At 39.8% G+C, this 17,694-nt stretch overlaps 2 protein-coding genes across 2 annotated transcripts in view; both read right to left on the minus strand.

Annotated features, from left to right (window-relative positions):
• Positions 1 to 74: 74 nt before the first annotated feature.
• Positions 75 to 2,218, minus strand: LOC146976512 (ADP-ribosylation factor-like protein 14). Its single transcript, XM_085796351.1, has 2 exons — positions 1,702 to 2,218; positions 75 to 1,023 (listed from the first exon to the last, which is right to left on the minus strand). Exons 1-2 carry the CDS (start codon positions 2,014 to 2,016, stop codon positions 718 to 720), a joined length of 621 nt encoding a protein of 206 aa, XP_085652477.1. The 5' UTR covers positions 2,017 to 2,218; the 3' UTR covers positions 75 to 717.
• A 3,003-nt stretch (positions 2,219 to 5,221) lies between these two features.
• The window catches only part of ppm1lb (protein phosphatase, Mg2+/Mn2+ dependent, 1Lb), a 53,521-nt gene continuing 41,048 nt past the window's right edge, over positions 5,222 to 17,694 (minus strand). The window contains exons 2-4 of the mRNA XM_085796350.1: positions 16,188 to 16,404; positions 7,709 to 7,870; positions 5,222 to 5,645 (exon numbers count right to left, since the gene is read on the minus strand). Of these exons, the coding sequence (XP_085652476.1) occupies positions 5,308 to 5,645; positions 7,709 to 7,870; positions 16,188 to 16,404 (717 nt within the window). The 3' untranslated portion in view covers positions 5,222 to 5,307. The remainder of the gene's footprint in view (positions 5,646 to 7,708; positions 7,871 to 16,187; positions 16,405 to 17,694) is intronic.

Below are 17,694 nucleotides of genomic sequence, written 5' to 3' on the forward strand. Positions count from 1 at the left end.
TGAAGGATATAAAAACCTTTACCGTTGACTTTATCACAGAAACTCAAAAAGAATCGCTTCACTCCATTATAGCTATTTTGTAACAACTTTATTTAAGTACAACAAATAGACAAAATAATACTAAAAGAGCACATTTTATTAAACATGTTCAAATGAGCTGACAGATGTATTGCTGTTCTTTAAATATTTGAGACAATTAGATCACTTCAGGATTATATCTATTTGAATTGCTGAAGGACATCTGCAATAATTTAGCATTATTGTAAGAAAACACTGATAGTTTCCAAATGATCAAATAAAGCTTGTGTGAAATAGTAAGCATTTGACATCTTTATGTTAATAACAATAATACAACAAATACTGCACAAATGGAAATGATAATTTCAGTTTTTTTTATCAGTGAGCTTCCTGTGCACAGTGTGTAGGCTACACTGTCAGAGTGAATAGTCTGGGAGACATGTTCACTGTTTTCTCAAAACTACCCTGATGATCCAAGATTGCAAACAGAATCCTTGTGGTTTATCATCAAAGACACGTTCTCTTCTCCATGATCCAGTAAAGATATAACTTCCGGAGATTAATGCTAATCACCGTGTTAACGTCTTCTTTCTTATTGCTGCCTCCACAGCGTGGCCATTTGCCAAAGACTCGCACAGTTAGGCGAGAAGGGATCCAGCACATAGCATGAATGAAACTTCAAAAAAACATTTCCATCCATCATCTGCAGCAGATCAGCTGTTTGACAGCTGTGATACTGAGGCCCTTTGACCTCATCTTAACTTTAATGTCCTCTTGAGTCTGTTTCAGCGGGGTCTTCATTAGATAGACCATCCTCCTGAAACCTTCTTCCAGTCCCATGCCGGTGATGGCTGAACAGGGCTGGATGAACCAGGCTCTGCCCTCACACAATCCTCTTAAGTCCAGTTTCAGGCAAAGTGCTTCTGGGCTTAGTGCTCCTTGAAGGTCCTGTTTGTTAGCAAAGACCACGAGGGGAACTCCTCTGAGACTCTCATATCTCAGCACCTGATGAATGGAGAAAACAAAGTAAAGAAACCTGTACAGTGTAACAACAAGATATCATGAACCTTCTGATGTGTTTGCTATACATCCCATCACATGAACACTTTACTTTCCCCCTCCACTGTGCAGCATTCACAACGATATATAACCCCAATGTTACACAAAATCTTCATTGGAAATTATGATACAATGTTATACAATTATTATATGATTATTAATAGACCTCTCTCTCAAAATCCATTATCTGTAAATATGCATTTATTTTAACATCAGGAGTAAAATTGCTGGACGCACTGAAAGGTCCATTCTCAATCTGTGTGCATAATAATAATAAATCAAGCTGCATAATAATAATAATAAATAATAACTTTGATTTATATAGTGCCTTTCAAGATACCCATGGGTGCTTATTGGAATATACTATACTGAAATATGCAAACTAGTTGTGATTGTTACAAAATCTTAACTTAAACTCAGACCTGAGATGAGTGCTGAGAAACTCTTCCCCCTTCAGGACATAGTCCTATAGTGTCAAAATGTGCACAAATGTCATTTTGCACAGTGGAGGTCAATGTGAAATAATAATAAGCAAAACACATTTTTAGATTCTTAGATATTTATGTACCACTTATTAAAATTAAATGAGGGTGTTCCAGTAAGGTGTAATTCTTAAAAAAATACCCTATGGAGTTCCTTGCGGGCCTCCCCCAGCCGCTCCTCATCCCAGCTGTCCACCACAAACACCAGTCCAGCTGTATCAGTATAGAGATGCTTCCAGTGGGGCCTCATCTTCTTCTGGCCCCCCACGTCCCACAGCGTCAGACTGGGGCTGCTCCTGTCGGTCTCCAGCGTCTCCACATTGAAGCCCACAGTTGGCACAGTTACCACGTTCTCATTGTACATGAGTTTGTAAAGTAGGGTTGTCTTCCCTGATCCGTCCAAACCCAGCATCAGTACCTGTGCATGCTTCTTCAGCTTGGATCCAAATATACCCATGGTCCAAAAATGCAGCTTTTGTCTATATCCAAAAAGATCTGTGTCCTTCCTCTTCTTTTTCTTCTTGTGTGACTGTAAACTGAGCTGCCTGCTGCCTCTCTACTGTCTCTCTGCAGGCTTAGCGTGTCTGGTCTCTTGTGGAGGCTGCCTACCATCAGTATGCTTTATGTATACACACAAGCATAGTGATCCCTCCCCCTCTGTTGTGTTGGGATTCCTTCAGTCGTCTGCGTGGCTTTCAGTAAAGCTATTTATATCTAAAATGACGGTGCAACTAAGTGGGGCGACATGCAGTTCTCTGGTTTCCACAGAACCGTTAGTGCCGTCACATCACACCTGCCCCAGATCATCATACACACCAGCAGCCAGGAAGTCCATGTTTGGAGGATTGTGTTTCTTCCTGCCTTGATATCCCATAGCAGTGACATGACTGGGACAATTTGGTGGCCTTGCATGGTTGATGGGCAAATGTGGTTTTATTTTTAGAGTCATAATATGAAGAGTGCAGCGCCAGGGGATTTGATACACAACCAGTATAATCACAATAAATGTAACATGATGTACTTTTTTACTTTATCTAGATTACATTTGATTTCTCTACTGGCTGACCTTTGATTTGTTTGCCCTTATTAACTCTGTATGGGCAGTTTAATTTAACCTAGACTTCTAAACCAGACTGCTGCCTAATTTATTGATTTAATATCTGCACCTGTCACTAGTTGTTGTGGCTGATGAGTTTTATTACATGGGATTCAGTCAATGTATTTTATTGTCCAGGTTGATTTGATTAAACTCACACTGATCAGATAATCATGGAAACAGTAGCAGAAATAAATCCAGTTTATTGCCCAGGTAAATGTGGACTTCTGTGATGAACATCCTCTAATCACCCAGCAGGTGGCACAGGCTGACCAACATCAGACTGAGTTCAACGTCACAGTCCCATTTGCCTTTTCTCCTTAAACACAATTTCTCTCTTAAACAAGATGAATCAAAAACAGAACAAAGAAGTAGAGAAAAGGAATAAGCTGATCATGATATTTGATGGTAATACTGATGGTTTGGTTGAAATCTGTACAACATCTTATTTTATCATTAAGGTCATTATTCATCTTTAATTTGATAAGAGATATTATCACCACACAATATATACACTACATAATGATATATCTGCTTGAGCTCCATTTCAGGCATATTTTCTTTATTACCAACAAAAACAAATGAAAATAAAAACAAAAATGATATGATCATTTATTCATTTTAATGTTACCTTTCGATTTACATTTTTAAAATTTCTTAATTCTTTTCTTTACAGTTTATTAAAGTCAACAAAAACAAGTACAAATGCCACATACACATTCTGTAACGTACGTCATCGAGGGAGAATGTGAACTGAAAAAGCACAAACAGTTTTATCTGGCATATCTCTGAAGTTAAACAATCCAGGAACAGGCGCAATGCTTTCTTCACTGCTATATAAACAGCGGAGGGGTGATACTAACATGGGGACAGTATGTACATTCATCTTACAATTTCATGTCTCTTGGAGACATTCTTTCAACAATGCTATTCTACATGTGAGTTAACAAGGTGTGACACCGAGGTCGTGCAGTGTGCAAGGTATGATCGACTGCATTACATTAAAAACTGACAAGTAGTTTTGGCAGCAGACTTCATAACAGGAAATGAACAGTTAAAAAAATAAGGCAACAATAACGCATTTCATTCAAAGGCTTGTTACATTGCAGTTCAGAGAAACTGAGATAAAACAGTAATGATCAGGATGAAAGACTTTTGTCTTCACGTAAATGACACTAATACAAGACACTTCAACAGTAAGTTGTCAGTTTGAGCACATTTATATCTTGTGTGGATTGTAGTAAATGATAATGCAGGAAAAGTCAGATCACAGAATAGCATGTCAATATGTAAATAAGGCCTTTTTTAAAAAATGGTTGTACATCCTACTGTAAATCCCTCGATAACATATTAACATTATAAATCTCATCACCTTCTCTTACACATTTGACCTAACATTCATTATATAATTATTACTTTATGAATGAATCAATAATAAACTGCTTTGGTCGCAATGTGGTTTCACTACAATATCACTGCATTATCTAGAAATGTATTACTTTAAAAGACTACATTACAAATGTTTACCCATTTAAAGGGACTCTTCATTAGACATTGACATGCTACAGTATCATCTGACAGTTACTACACAATCAGTAAATTACAGTCGGATCCTGATAAATTGAGGCTGGACAGTAGTGGTAGCAGAACAGACCAAAACTAGCCTCAGCTTTTTTTTTTAAGTTTTAAAAGTTATCAACAATCAAAACAGACATGAGACTTTCAGCACAGAAAGTATTTTTAAATGGATGATGACATTCAAAAACTAAACTCACAAAATGGGGCGACTCACTTCACTCAAACACTTAAATCACTCTCATGTTGAGCAGATGTGATATAACAATGGTTGTCGGTTCTATTGCTGTACAATGGTGATATCTGAACAAGCATAGGCATATTATCATTTGCACTGTTCATGTATAAAGGGAATAAATTCATATTCATGATTTGCACCAGTGGCATGTGTCTGATTGAGGAGAAATGTAACCTGCCACCCGGTTAAATATTCAGTGAAGTCACTTGGTAGATGGCAATACTGTTAAAACGATGTGGAAATCATTAGGAAACCAAAAGTCTGAAATTAGTGGTCACAGATGTCGAGTGAAGGACATGGGTGTTTGAGATGATATGGAAGTGGAACTCCATGCGATCATGTGTGCACTTTTAATCTGTCGTTATCGTCTGTACAATGAATCTGTTAATGTGACACTTGTGTGCAGGTTTTAAGACGGACATCGATCACCATGCCTCCTCTCACTCACACACACACACACACACACACACACACATTCGCACACTCGTAGTCATACATACAAATGTGTGCAGAATCACGGGCGTACCCCATAGCTGCACAAAGCTAAACCTGTTTATTTGCATAACAGTGACTCAGCTCACATTACGGTGTCTCAAAGATATGGCTAAGCCTTAATGAAAGAAAAGTATCACTTTTACAGCAGGAAAATTAAAGGAGGGGGGTGGGGTGGTGGGGGTTGGTTTGATGCATCGAAGAACTAACTTCTGGAAATATCTGTGATAGAAATAGTTCTTGCTCAAAAAAATTGCGGGCTTGTTTTTTTTTTAAATCTTTCATCTTATGTCTAGTCATACTTACAAAGATAACATAGATATTGCATGTGGTAGGTGGTTGATCTACTACTCGCTGGCCTTGCCTTTAAACTTCACCACCATGACTGTAATGTTGTCAGGGCAACCACGATAGAAGGACTGGAGGACGATACTCTTGGCACCAAAGTGAGGCTCATTCAGTCGTTCCCTGATGAAGCGAACGGCCTCCTCGTTGCTGAAGGTGTCCCACAGGCCGTCGGACGCCAGGATCATGAACTCTGGCTGCAGCTTGTTCAGGTCGAAGGACATGATGTCGGGATCGGGGATGACCACGTTGAGGTTCTTCAGAGGATAATCGCCCAGAGAACGCGACATGGCCAAAATGCCCTGGACACGCCACGAGCCATTGAAACTAATGAAACCACCTGAGGAAGAAACCAGAGGGAAAATGGTTGGAAAATGAGAAAGCAAGCAGCGAGATGTTGGAAAAATAAAGAAAAAACGGAGCACAAGAGAGGAGAGGGGAGGTGTTAGAGAGGGGATGTGTTAGGCTAGGACAGAACAGGAAGGAGAAACACAAAGGTAAGAAAAGGAGAGGAGAAACCAATGTCTTCTAAAGGGTGTTACTCTGACCATAACACAAAAATAAGATGTATTTTTCTCCCTCTGAATCAGCTCATTTCCACCTCATTTCTATCCGGTCTGAGGCTGCTGTGTTCACATCAAAACACAAATCATAATAATAATGATATGGATGGGTGCCACTGACATGTTTTCACTCAAACCATGCTCACATTAATGCTCATGGAATGAATTGTTTATGTTGGATCTATTTCAATTCATGTCACATCCTGTGAGTACAGCTGCATGCCGTTCCTTGGCTCCGACAGAGTCACACGCAGGGAATTGTAGTGGAAAAGACTGGATAAGATGAAGACTTCCATACTAGGTCAGGATGCCTCCCTAGTTCTTCCTGAACAAGGCCATAGTCAGGGTTTTTAGACAAACTGAGGTGGGAGTTCAGGCCACTGTGGGTTATAAAATATTGGTGTCAGCCTCCAAGAGAATCCCATTATGTGTAACTTTCTATTATAAACTGCACTTAAGAAACTCAAATCCCAAAGCAGAGGACACTGCCTCTGTATCCTCAGTAATGGCTACTTCACCTCATTTGCTTGCTGCCTTTACATAACTATTGGGAGATGTCATGTACCAAGTGAATAAGAAACAAAAGCAACTTTAGACACTGCTAACGTCTAAAATACTATAAAGGTATTAACCTCAGCCGTTGGCAGCTGCAGACAGTTGTAATGATTACATTAATGAACAACGTTTTCTGCACTCACATAATAATTGATTGATTATTTATCCTACTGTTGCTTGTATTTGAATATTGAAAGCCATTATTTTAGGATAAAGTTAGTATACATTCCTTTCCACTGTCATAACTCCTAGGTTAGCAGCAACATTTCACTCTGTAAGGTATCATTGCAGCACTATGTCATCAACAGCATGGGTACTTGACTCACAGGCTGTGACAACCAATCAAAAGTCAAATCACAATTACACAATCAATGATTCATTTAAAATTTCTAATATGACACAAACAACTACCTGAAAAAGAAGGAAGAAATCGAAAAAAGGAAATTAAAATGCTGGCTAAGCAAGGCAACATCAGGAGGATCATGATATGTTGCATACACAGCACTTCATTTGGCCTTTAAGAGTAACAATAGTTTGAAGAAAACCAGGTTTATCCTTGTTAATATGCAAATGTATTCAGTGAGTTGCTGCAAAATCTAATCAGATCATCAGCTCTACCTGGGGAACCTGTGGTGTAGGTATAAAGTTTTATCATTAATTGTTCTTGAGTAACTGTGTTTACATGAATGTGTGAGAGAGAGGTGGAAAAACAGCATTGTAACAAGATAATGCCATCACATCAGAGAAGGATAATAGATAAGTAGTTTCATTAATATACAATTGATTCCCAGGCGGGAGAATTTCTGATTAAAACACTATAATCAATTCCACCCTGCCTTACTAAAGCTCAGTGGGAAATCTCAGCGTCTGCAGTATCATGAAGATTGCAAGCGTGTTACAGTTTGTACCCAATCAGTCCATTAGATGGAGATGGAGAGCTACCAACAGAGTGACCACACTGAGTCATCTGGCAGCTTGCCATCAAACTCTCCTCAGTGCACTGTGTATGGAGATGGAGTAGGAGGGAGAATTATGCCTACAGATACACCTTAAATACTGTGCACTGTCTGCTCTGGAAACAGATTGTGTTATCAGTCACCAGGTTTTGATGTCAGCCCGAGCACAGAGACACAAGAAAAAAAGGATAATGGCGTCAAGCTTTGAACATAAGAGGACTTATTTTAATGTGTTCAAGACAACAATCTTAGTTTTAACTAAAACCCTATTCTGCTGCTCAGAGAGTGAAAAACGGGTCTATTGGTCTGGAGTGCAGCTGTTTTCTCACCGGCTTTCTTGATCCTCTTGCGTTCTTTGAGCTGGTAAGGTTTGTGGTCATGTGATAGAGGAATGGCATTGCCGTCTTTATCGCAAAGAACTCCACGTGAGTCTCCAACGTTGGCCACCGTTAATTCTTTATCGGAGAGCAGGGCCACCAGACATGTAGTGCCTGAAACAGAGAGAGGGAAGAAGAGAACGGGAAGGGGTGGGAAAGATGGGAGCACGAAGAGGACAGGAGACAGACAAGTAAATGAGAATCAGAAACCAGCTGTGTTATGTTAATCAGAACCACCAATATGTATTGCAATTTTTCTCTTTTTTCCCCCCAACAGAAAAACAATTTATAGGTAAAAATAACCAGACATCGGTGTCTGTTTTGTGTTTTCAAATCAAATACTTAGCAAATAAAGGTTTGCATTTATGCAGTTCTTAAGTTCTATGGCACACTATAACAATACTAATATGCTGATAGTGAGAAGGTTTAATGTTTTACATGTTCACCATCTGAGTTTAGCCTGTTAGCATGCTAACATTAGATGATAAGTGGCTGATGGAAATACCTCCGTTAGTATTTGGTCAGAAACCAATGAACTGGACACAGATGGACCAGATTATGTCACTGAAGAAAAACAAATAAATAAGGTGGACCTGAATTTTTCTATCAATGCTCAAGTTATAATAATAATAATAATAATAATAATAATAATAATAATAATAATAATTCATTTAATTTATATAGCGCTTTTCAGTAACCCAAAGACGCTTACAAAGAAACAAAAGAAACAGGGTAGAGACATAGAGGGGGAGACGAGGGAGAGACAGTACACAGTGACACAGTTGATCCAATAGTAACAGAGTAACAGAGACATTTCCCTTAAAACATCGAATGACAGTCTTATGCCGCTAATGGGAAATTCAGAAATCAGCAGGATCCTCAAGGAAACTTATATGTCTGAACAAAATTTCACTGCAATTTCACTTCAAACAGCTGTAAAATAGCCCCTGACCCTAACCCTTCACCCTTTGGATCAATGTGGTGGACCAACCATTATAATAACATCCACAGAGCCAATGTGCTAGTGTGGCAAAAAAACAAAAAAAAACAACTATTGCCATAGTAATAGTCCTGCTTAAAAGCAGACTGTACACACTATTGCTGTTTATTTTACCATTCACATCACCCAACCTGAACTCATAGCAACCACCAAAGAAAAACAACAACAAAAACTTAATGTTAAAAACTTAAGTAATCTGAGGTGGAAAAACAAAAGCACACCATTCTTCTGATACACACACTTCCCTCCTTCACTGAAGTGACACAGGCTGGCACGCCATGTGCGAACAATGCAAAAACTCTTTGAAGCAACTTCTCTTCCTTGTACTGCTCCTTGTACCTCGATGCTTTCATTTCGTCTCCTCCTTCCTCTCTTTGTTTAGCCTCCCAGCCAGGCAGAACAGAGCCTGGACTCAGAATCTGAGGCCTATTGTGTGAGATCCAAAGTCCTGTAGTGAAAGAACAGATCTGCCTGTTTGGCCATCTGCTCACACAGAGCAAAGCTAAGCAAAACTGGAGAGAGAGAGAGAGGGGAATAGAGGAGAGGAGGGGAAAAAAAGAGGAGAAAGCTAGGGGGGAGGGAGGAGGAGGGGTACTGGACTGGACCACCCGGACAGAGAGTGGCGAGTGGCACAGACAGAAAGACGAGTAATGGGACATAAAATAGGGACAGAGTTGTGTGATGTTGACTGGCTGAGAGCTTACATCTCAGGTGTCTGGCATTGTGCAGAATAAAATAAATCTATCTCCCTCATTAAGGGTTGCTCCATTCACCCCACAGTCACTCTGCTGTAAAGCCGGTACAGTCAGTATGTAGGGAATGAGATGGGAGAGGTGTAAGACCAGCAGCAGCACATGCAGACAGGATGAAAGGCGAGAGTGCAGGAGGGATGGAGCACTTGAAGAGGAGCGATATGAAGAACGGAGGAGAGAAGAGATTACTTCTCAGCGGGACAGTAATTTTATTATTCCCCTGTATCTTTGGGTGACGAAAAAAAGTTATAAACTGAATTTTCGGCTTTTTTGGGGGGGGTGCAGAGGGAGACCGAAAATAAGGAAGAGAAAGAGAAAGAGCACCAGCTAGAAGCAGGGCTGAGATGAATGAAGTGAATATTGCTGCCACTTAACTGTAAACGACTTACTAAATCTTTTACACTGTTTGCGAAAAATCCATTTCTATTAGTTTCATCATTGTATGCATCCCTAATCCTGCTGCTTGTGCCTATAGCTGCTGTTGCACTGCGCCATGCTGTCCAGCTAATTATCCTTATCTAGTTCCCATGGTGATAGAGATAATGGACTGAGGTGCCTCGCTAACACACCCTTCCCCAATTAGCCCAGTCATGCCAAGTACACGTAAAGATTAAAATGGGACCACGGCCCGAATGCTGCCTCTGCTCATGCTAATTATTGGCTTACTTTGGCCAGGCACACCTTCCGACTCTCCAACGAGATTAACATCTCAGACCCAGTTAGTCTCACACTCCCAATTTCTATCACTGCACTGATTGACTCGTTCAGGGTTGGCAAAAACTGTTTGTGCTACTTCTAATTTTCTAATTTTAACACTAATTCTGGAGAGCTTAAGTGTATAACAAAAGATCACATCTAATGGATTTATGTACTTAACGAAGCTACTTGGCATTTAGGTGAAAAATGTGAGGTCAGGACTGCCGTCACCTAACTCACCCTGACTCACCGTCTGCTTCAAAGCCTTCTTAAAAAAAAAAAAAACAGTGCAATCCTGTCTCTTCTGCCCTCATTGGACTTGCACTCTCAACGTATATTGCTTGACTATATTTGGAATGTGGATCAGCTTGGGCTGCTTCACAAAGTTGCTGAATTTACATGTTATGTCACTATGACGCTTTATTCAGTCGCTGTTTTCTATAAAGTAGTTTATACTCCATTCATTTCGTTCTGTCCTACATACATATATTCTTTTTCTGCCTTAAGGCCAGCCTGAGCCTTTGTGCAGCCCAAAGTGAGATTTTGCTTTGGTCTGCAGTGTCTATTAGAGCATCCACTTCATTTCTTCACTGTGTTTCTTCTTCCCTTTACAATGTCTAGACATGATGCATGCCTCCATCAACCGGTCGAGCTGCAGAAAATACAGTCACAATTTGCCCATCCAGAGTTAAAACACTGAATAATGGCCAGTAGTGCTTTTGCCTGATATGACAATGTCACAGTGGGTGTCTGGATATTAGGGGTGGGAGAAAAAATCGATTCACATAGATATCGCGATATCTTTTTTGACGATTTTTAAATCGATTTTTTTTTTCAAAAATCGATTTTTTTTTTTTGAAAAAACATTTTTTTTTGAATTTTTGAAAAAAAATTTTTTGAATTTTTTTAAATATTGTGCAATGTGTATTTGTTAGCCTCTTTTACATACAGAGAGTACAGGCTTTGAAAAGGGTTTAAGTTCATTTTATAATGGAGTATGTTAATTTATAGGCTCCTACAGTGTTTGTGTGCAGATAAATGTTAAAAATGCGACTAAAAATCGAGAGAATCGGCAATATCGTAGAATCGCAATTTAAATCGAATCGGCATCCAAAAAATCGTAGAAGAATCGAATCGGGAGAAAAGCATATCGTCCCAGCCCTACTGGATATACGTAAATGTTATTATAATGTCATCATTTAATTGACCTAGAACTGTTTGACTCTATCATTATTAGTGTATTTATTCTTGAATTTAAGTTAAAAACGTGTTCGGTGAAGACACAGCAAACTTGACCTTTGACCCAGAAAATCTAATAAGTTCATCCTTGTGGCCAAGTGAAGATTTGTACCAGATTTGAAGTAATTCCCTCAAGGAGTTCCTGAAATATTGCGCTCCCAAGTACGGGATGGACAGACAACAGCCCGTCACAGCACAGAGGCGTAACAGAGAATCAAAAGTCAATAAAACAGACCCAGATATATCAGCTCTTCTATTATTCTTTGTTTAAATCTCATGTGTAAATTACCCACAGTACTACATGACTGCTGACAGGTGTCTGGGTTTTCTTGTCTATTTCACTTCTTTCTTACTCTACACCCCCAGAATTCTTTTTTGTCATTCTTCCGTTCCAACCAGTGCAATTTATCAAACCTGAAGAAGCTCCATATACAGCCAAAAAGTCTCTTTTTCATGTGGAAATATGAAAAACTTTAATTTCACACATTCAGTAGTACTCCCCAAGACCAGTCAGTCAGTGGAGTTCCCCTTCAAAATAATCACTCTTAGTCATCTTTCTCTTCACACATTTAAGAGTGAGGTGAGTGCAGAAAATAAAAAGCTTCGTGCCCTACACACTTTAAACAGAAAAACCGTAAAGAAAATCCTGGAGTTTCACAGTCAACATTGCAATGATGAACTGGTCAACTATAACAATAGGCTAACTGTCATATATCAGATGTCAAACAGGTTTGGTCTTTGTCAAATGTTTAATAGACATTCCATTATGTTATTAGCATACATAGTTATACTAACTAAGTTGCAGCTAGCTAACTAGTTGATAGCATGCCAAGCCCAAGCTTTATGTTTACCTCTTTACATAGCTATTTTTCCCATTTTTACAACTTTTATAGTTGTGTGTAAAACACCTCATTGGAACCTGTGCGTTTTTAGTGAGTGAACCACACAGCAACATGCAGAAATAAGCAACAGTCATCAAGGTGACAAAAACATTTGATACAATTAGGCCGTTCCCTAATCAAACAAAGTGAACTAAACGAGAAAACACAGCATAATCTGAACACACAACTGCAAAAATACTCAGTAAATGGAACAAATATTTAGTTAAGGGGAAAGTATAATGTCTTTTCTTTAAGTAATCACATAGCCAACACAAACATGGAATGACTCATAGCTAAAAAGATACCTTTATAAATTTGGGTAAAATAAGGACAACAGCAAAAAAATACAAAGCTTAGAAAAATAAAAACAAAATGACTAGTACTTAACAAAATGAAGCTCCACTCTAAGGAGAATTAAATGATGAAGGATTTAAAATTGTTTTGAGAGCACTTATATTGTCTATGGCTGATCAGGAAACAGCCGGTAGACTTAACCAGGGAATAGTGATGTACATTTTCTCATAATTTAACATCAATATTCTGGCACCAGTAATTCACAACACATTGTGCTTCATTAATGAGGCAGAAATCTCTCTCTCCTTTCAGCTTCAGTATTTGATTTCTAAAATATTCTGAATTCTGGCATTTGAACCTTTTGCCAGCTTGAAATGATAAAACATGTGTTTATGTATCTGTGCTTGTCAGGAGGGCTCAGTCTCTACATTCTTAACTCTATCACAAAACACTTTGTAATGAAGCCAATCCAGACAGTAAACAGTATGTTTGACTCCTGCATTGTAAAATACATCTGCGTGTTTAGAACTATATGTTTCTCTCCTGAAACTGTGGTGGATTAGACATAATAGATGATGAGGCTAACAGTCCAGTATAGTGCTGCTTCCACCATTAACTACTGCTTATTGGACTAAAGCACGGCTGGACACTTAAGAGTGTTTGTGTGGGTGCAAATGTGTGCTGAGAGACAGGGCCCACTGCTACATAAAGGTTAGTAGCAGCCGAGTACTACTACATCACATTAAGGAGACTGTTTCCATAACAGACTCTGGGCATTCAATCAAAGTCCCATCTCCCTTATCTTTCTTTCAAGCGCTTTTGTTTGCTGATAAACAACAGAGGCATGGACGAACAGGGGGGTAAATCTGATATGCTGTTGTCCTGGGGACTCAGGGCTGAACTGAGAGTGTATCGCTCCAATTTTCTCTGGCTGTTCCTTCCCTGCCAGCTTAATTTAGACCCTGATTACAACAGAAAGCAGGGAGCTGTTTGTCCTAAATGATGCGATTGTTGAGTCAGATAAAGGGACAAGAATGCACAACAATCACCTGATCAGCAGCTTCTCTACACCACCACCACCAGCACCACCACCGAGACACTGACAAGAAAGCCAATTCAATCCCAGACAGTCTAATGCTCAGGACTAGACAACACAGAGGCATTTTTGTTGTAATGAAGCTTGACTGCCAGTTTATCTATAAGCACAGTGCCAGTACTTCTTGCTGTGCTGTGCTAAAACCATGACTGAAATATAGAGGGATAAGGAAAAGATGTGAACAGATAGGCAGTGGTACGAATCTTTGTACCCTGTGGAAGCAACAGGTCACATAGCTTTAGAGGAGAAGTTGGCCGAGGGATCAGGAGGGGGGATTTACTTGGTGGCTGTTTTGAGAGCAACATAGATCAGGGAGCTGATGCTTATCAGCAGCTGGGGAAGCAGCAAATGAGAGGAGGACAGGGATAAGAGAGGATGAAGTGGTCAAGAGCAGGGTGTCAAACGGTACCATAGTAACTGCAGCATGTCAACCTTTTCTCTGAGAGGTAAATTATCAGCTCGGGACTAGGCGCTTCCAGGTCTGGAGATTTTAATTCTCCTATTTAACAATCAGTGACCCATCATTCTCACGAGGATGTGAGGCTTTCTCAATGGCCCTTTCATACCGCTGACTGCCTCAACAACTTACATGTGAGTCACATATCAGCTGTCTCTGCAGGTTTTCGTTCAGACTACATGCTGTTCAGATGGAATCTAGCTGCGAGCTGCTGCTGTTTCTTTACCTTCTTTTATTTTTGTGAGGGAAAAATTGCAGTTTATTACAACGTCCATATTGTTTTTTGTTGTTTTGGTCTACATTTCTATTAGCTCCAACAACAATGACCTTTAAATAATTGCTGGAATCTGGTGGCATTCCTGCAACGGGCCAGCCGAGGCGAGAAACAGAAGAGGTCAGATGATTTGTCAGGCTGAGCACTTCATTTTAAAATGTTTCAATTAAAGTGGGCCCCTGGTGGTCTGGTGGGAAAGATGTCAATGATTAACCACAACATCCCCTGTTCAAATCTGGCCAGAAACTCCCTGTAACCTTCTTCCTCACTTCAGCTTTCTACTGGAATCTATCTAATGTTGCCCATGACTACATGGCCATAAAAATACTTAAAAACAAAAGACAAACTTACGGTTTACCAAAGATAAACTAGGAGGCCAATAAACTGTAAACTGTGATTCAAATTTGGATAATAATTTTATTGCTCACATCAGTTATGTCTTAGCTGGAACTTTGTTTTAATGTTGGTATAATAAAATAAAAAGCATTAGTGGGTACAATACTAAAAACAAAGTCTTAACAAAAACAAAAAATATCCCTTTGAGGAATGATACTGCATCATATTTCTACCATTAGTTATTCCATGAACTAAAACCTTTCCATTGTGTTTCTATTCCTCCCATCCTCACTCAGACTCTAACTGACCGCCCCACAGGAGCGCTAAGTCTTGAGGTTGAAGGATGTCACTACAGCCTCATCAATCATCATATAATCTATATTTCAGCTCCCTCCCCTGCATGTTCAATAAGCCATTATGTTTCTGCCATTCACAATGTCCACTGTTAACGTATGGTTTTGGCCTTGTCTAATTACTTATGCTCCTGCATATTGTCCCTGTAGTGTTAAATTGATGGAGGCAGAAGAAATACCAAAGCACAGCAACTGTCTGTCTACTCAGAAACCTAACTGTGAACAAAGTCACACAGTTCCTACCACCCCCAAAAAGACTTCTTGCTCTCTCCAGTCACCCTGTGTTTGGTTCATGCAGATCGGTCTTTTTCATCATCCTTTGTATCCACGCTTTCATTCTCCTCACCCTTTGAATGTACCGCCCTCTGTTATCCTCTTTCCTATTTCTCCTTACCTTTTGTCTCAGCCCATCTCTTTTATTGCTCTCCCTTCATTCTGCTTATCGTACCGGGCTCTTGTTCCTGTCTACTGTATAGCTCTAACCAGCAAAATGTCCTCCTTCCACACATGCATCCTTCCCTCTGACCCTTCGCTACCTCTTTCCATCCATCACTCTCTCTCTCTCGTGTCACCCCTCCCTCGCTCGCTCCTTCCCTGCCTCCCTCCAGAGATAATTACTACAAGACTTGTGAAGATCAGCTTGTATTTAAACAGCTGAATAAGCAAGGCCTGGGGCTGCTGACAGTCACTATTCAACAACAGTCAAGTGAAACAGAAAATAATAGTTTGCGAGCAGTATTTAGGGCATATTTAAAAGCATTACAGCAAACAAACAGTGTTTTCTGATTGTGTTTCCACTGCTGAGCAACACCAGTGGGTAAAATCCATCAGCATGTGGCCTCCAGTTTTGTACTCACAGAATTCAACTTGATGTACTGCTTGTACACATTTAAATCGCTAATTAATGAACCATTGCAGCATCTAGACAGACCAAATCAATGTAGGAATTTACCATACTCTTGAATATACTGTGTATAGCTAGGTGTACATGCTCTTACAATTCAGCTGGGACTTTTTCTGCTTAGGTATTTAACAATCAAACAACACACATACCTGCTTCATTGTAAGTTGCAGACAGCTTTTCCAGCATCTCTCTGTCCAGAGTCAGGATCTGCTGCTCCAGTATGGAGGGATAGGACAGGCCACCCCTCTCCTTTTTTTCATCTTTCTCTTTGTCTTTTTCTCTGTCTCGCTCTCTCTCCCGCTCGTACGTCAGTAGCTGCTGGCGGAGAGCCTCGGGCAGGTGGGCTTTGGCAAAGTCAGCAGCAGCCTGATAATGGAGAGCAGAGGGACACAGAGGTTGAATTAGATGCAGATAAAAAATTTGCGAGGTCAAAAATGCTACGATAGAGCCATGTAGCCATGTACTGTCACATTCTGTAGATGACTAGTGTTTTTCCTTTACGCAGGACATCTGCGTCCCTATTTACCTACTGCTGATTAGGCATTCTGCAACTCGACATTATTCATATTATTCTATTTTCATATTTAAAGGGGAGAAAAGCTACCCTATCTCTGTCTGAGGGTGAAAACGAAATTTGCACCTTTAAAGTTCACAAATTAAAATGTTACTTTCCATACAGCACCCAGAATGTTAAAATGGTAGCAGGACTTGGATAAGCTTATTACCCAATGAGTCATATATACTGTATTTTTGATTCACACCATTGTATTGTAGCATTCATTCATCAATTAAATATATATATTTTATATATACATAATTATGCACACAGGCTGTCTCTTGCAAGTGCCCCAGACTGCAGGCTAATGTGGCAGTAACCTGCTTGTCCTTTCTGCCTTGCTGAAGCAGATAAATCACAGATAAATGGAGATAAAGAAAGAAAAAGTGCATCGGCAAACAAATCCACACAAGCTCACACTCGCACCCCACTGTGGGATATAGCTGAGCTGGAGAAACTGTAGCCTCACCTCTATCTATAGGATAACACCGACCAACCCAGTTTTTTCACACATTTCCACTCCTGTTTCAGAACAAATAATGCCTCCCTCTCCTGGCTCCATGCCAAACAGGCAAGACAAGCCAGTCCAAGGTCACCAAGTTCAAAAAGTTCTGAGTACAAATGTCAGATAATGTTCTGCTGACATGCAACTGATCTGCAGCATCCCAGATTTATATAGCTCCCGTTTCATAGCTTTCACTTGCAGAACATTGTCTACAGTAATTAAATAACCAGTGAATTAACAAAACAAAGTGAGCCATTCAAGGCTGTGGGAGAGAGACTTTTCAATTTCCTGGTGCTGAAAATAATGATTTGAGGCCAAAGGACAGCGTCTCTTATATGAACCTCATCTCTCAGTTGCTATACCTCGCTCTCCTTCTTTCGAAGTCTATATCTCATTCTGCTCAGGGAAACTGCTTTCAAGGACTTGGATAACCCTGTCTCCCTTGCTTTCTCTCCACACACATAAAAAAAACAACTCATCTACTCCTCGCTTGTTATATCTCATCAGTGTTGTTAAAGCTGTCCTCGGAAAGCTCTGTCACTCTTCCCCTATCTTCTCCACAGACACCCAAACACTTCTTATCTTTTTCTTTCTT

Source organism: Trachurus japonicus, chromosome 13 (genome assembly GCF_045865225.1).
Source record: "Trachurus japonicus isolate A0001 chromosome 13, Traja_1.0".
Taxonomy (NCBI): Eukaryota; Metazoa; Chordata; class Actinopteri; order Carangiformes; family Carangidae; genus Trachurus; species Trachurus japonicus.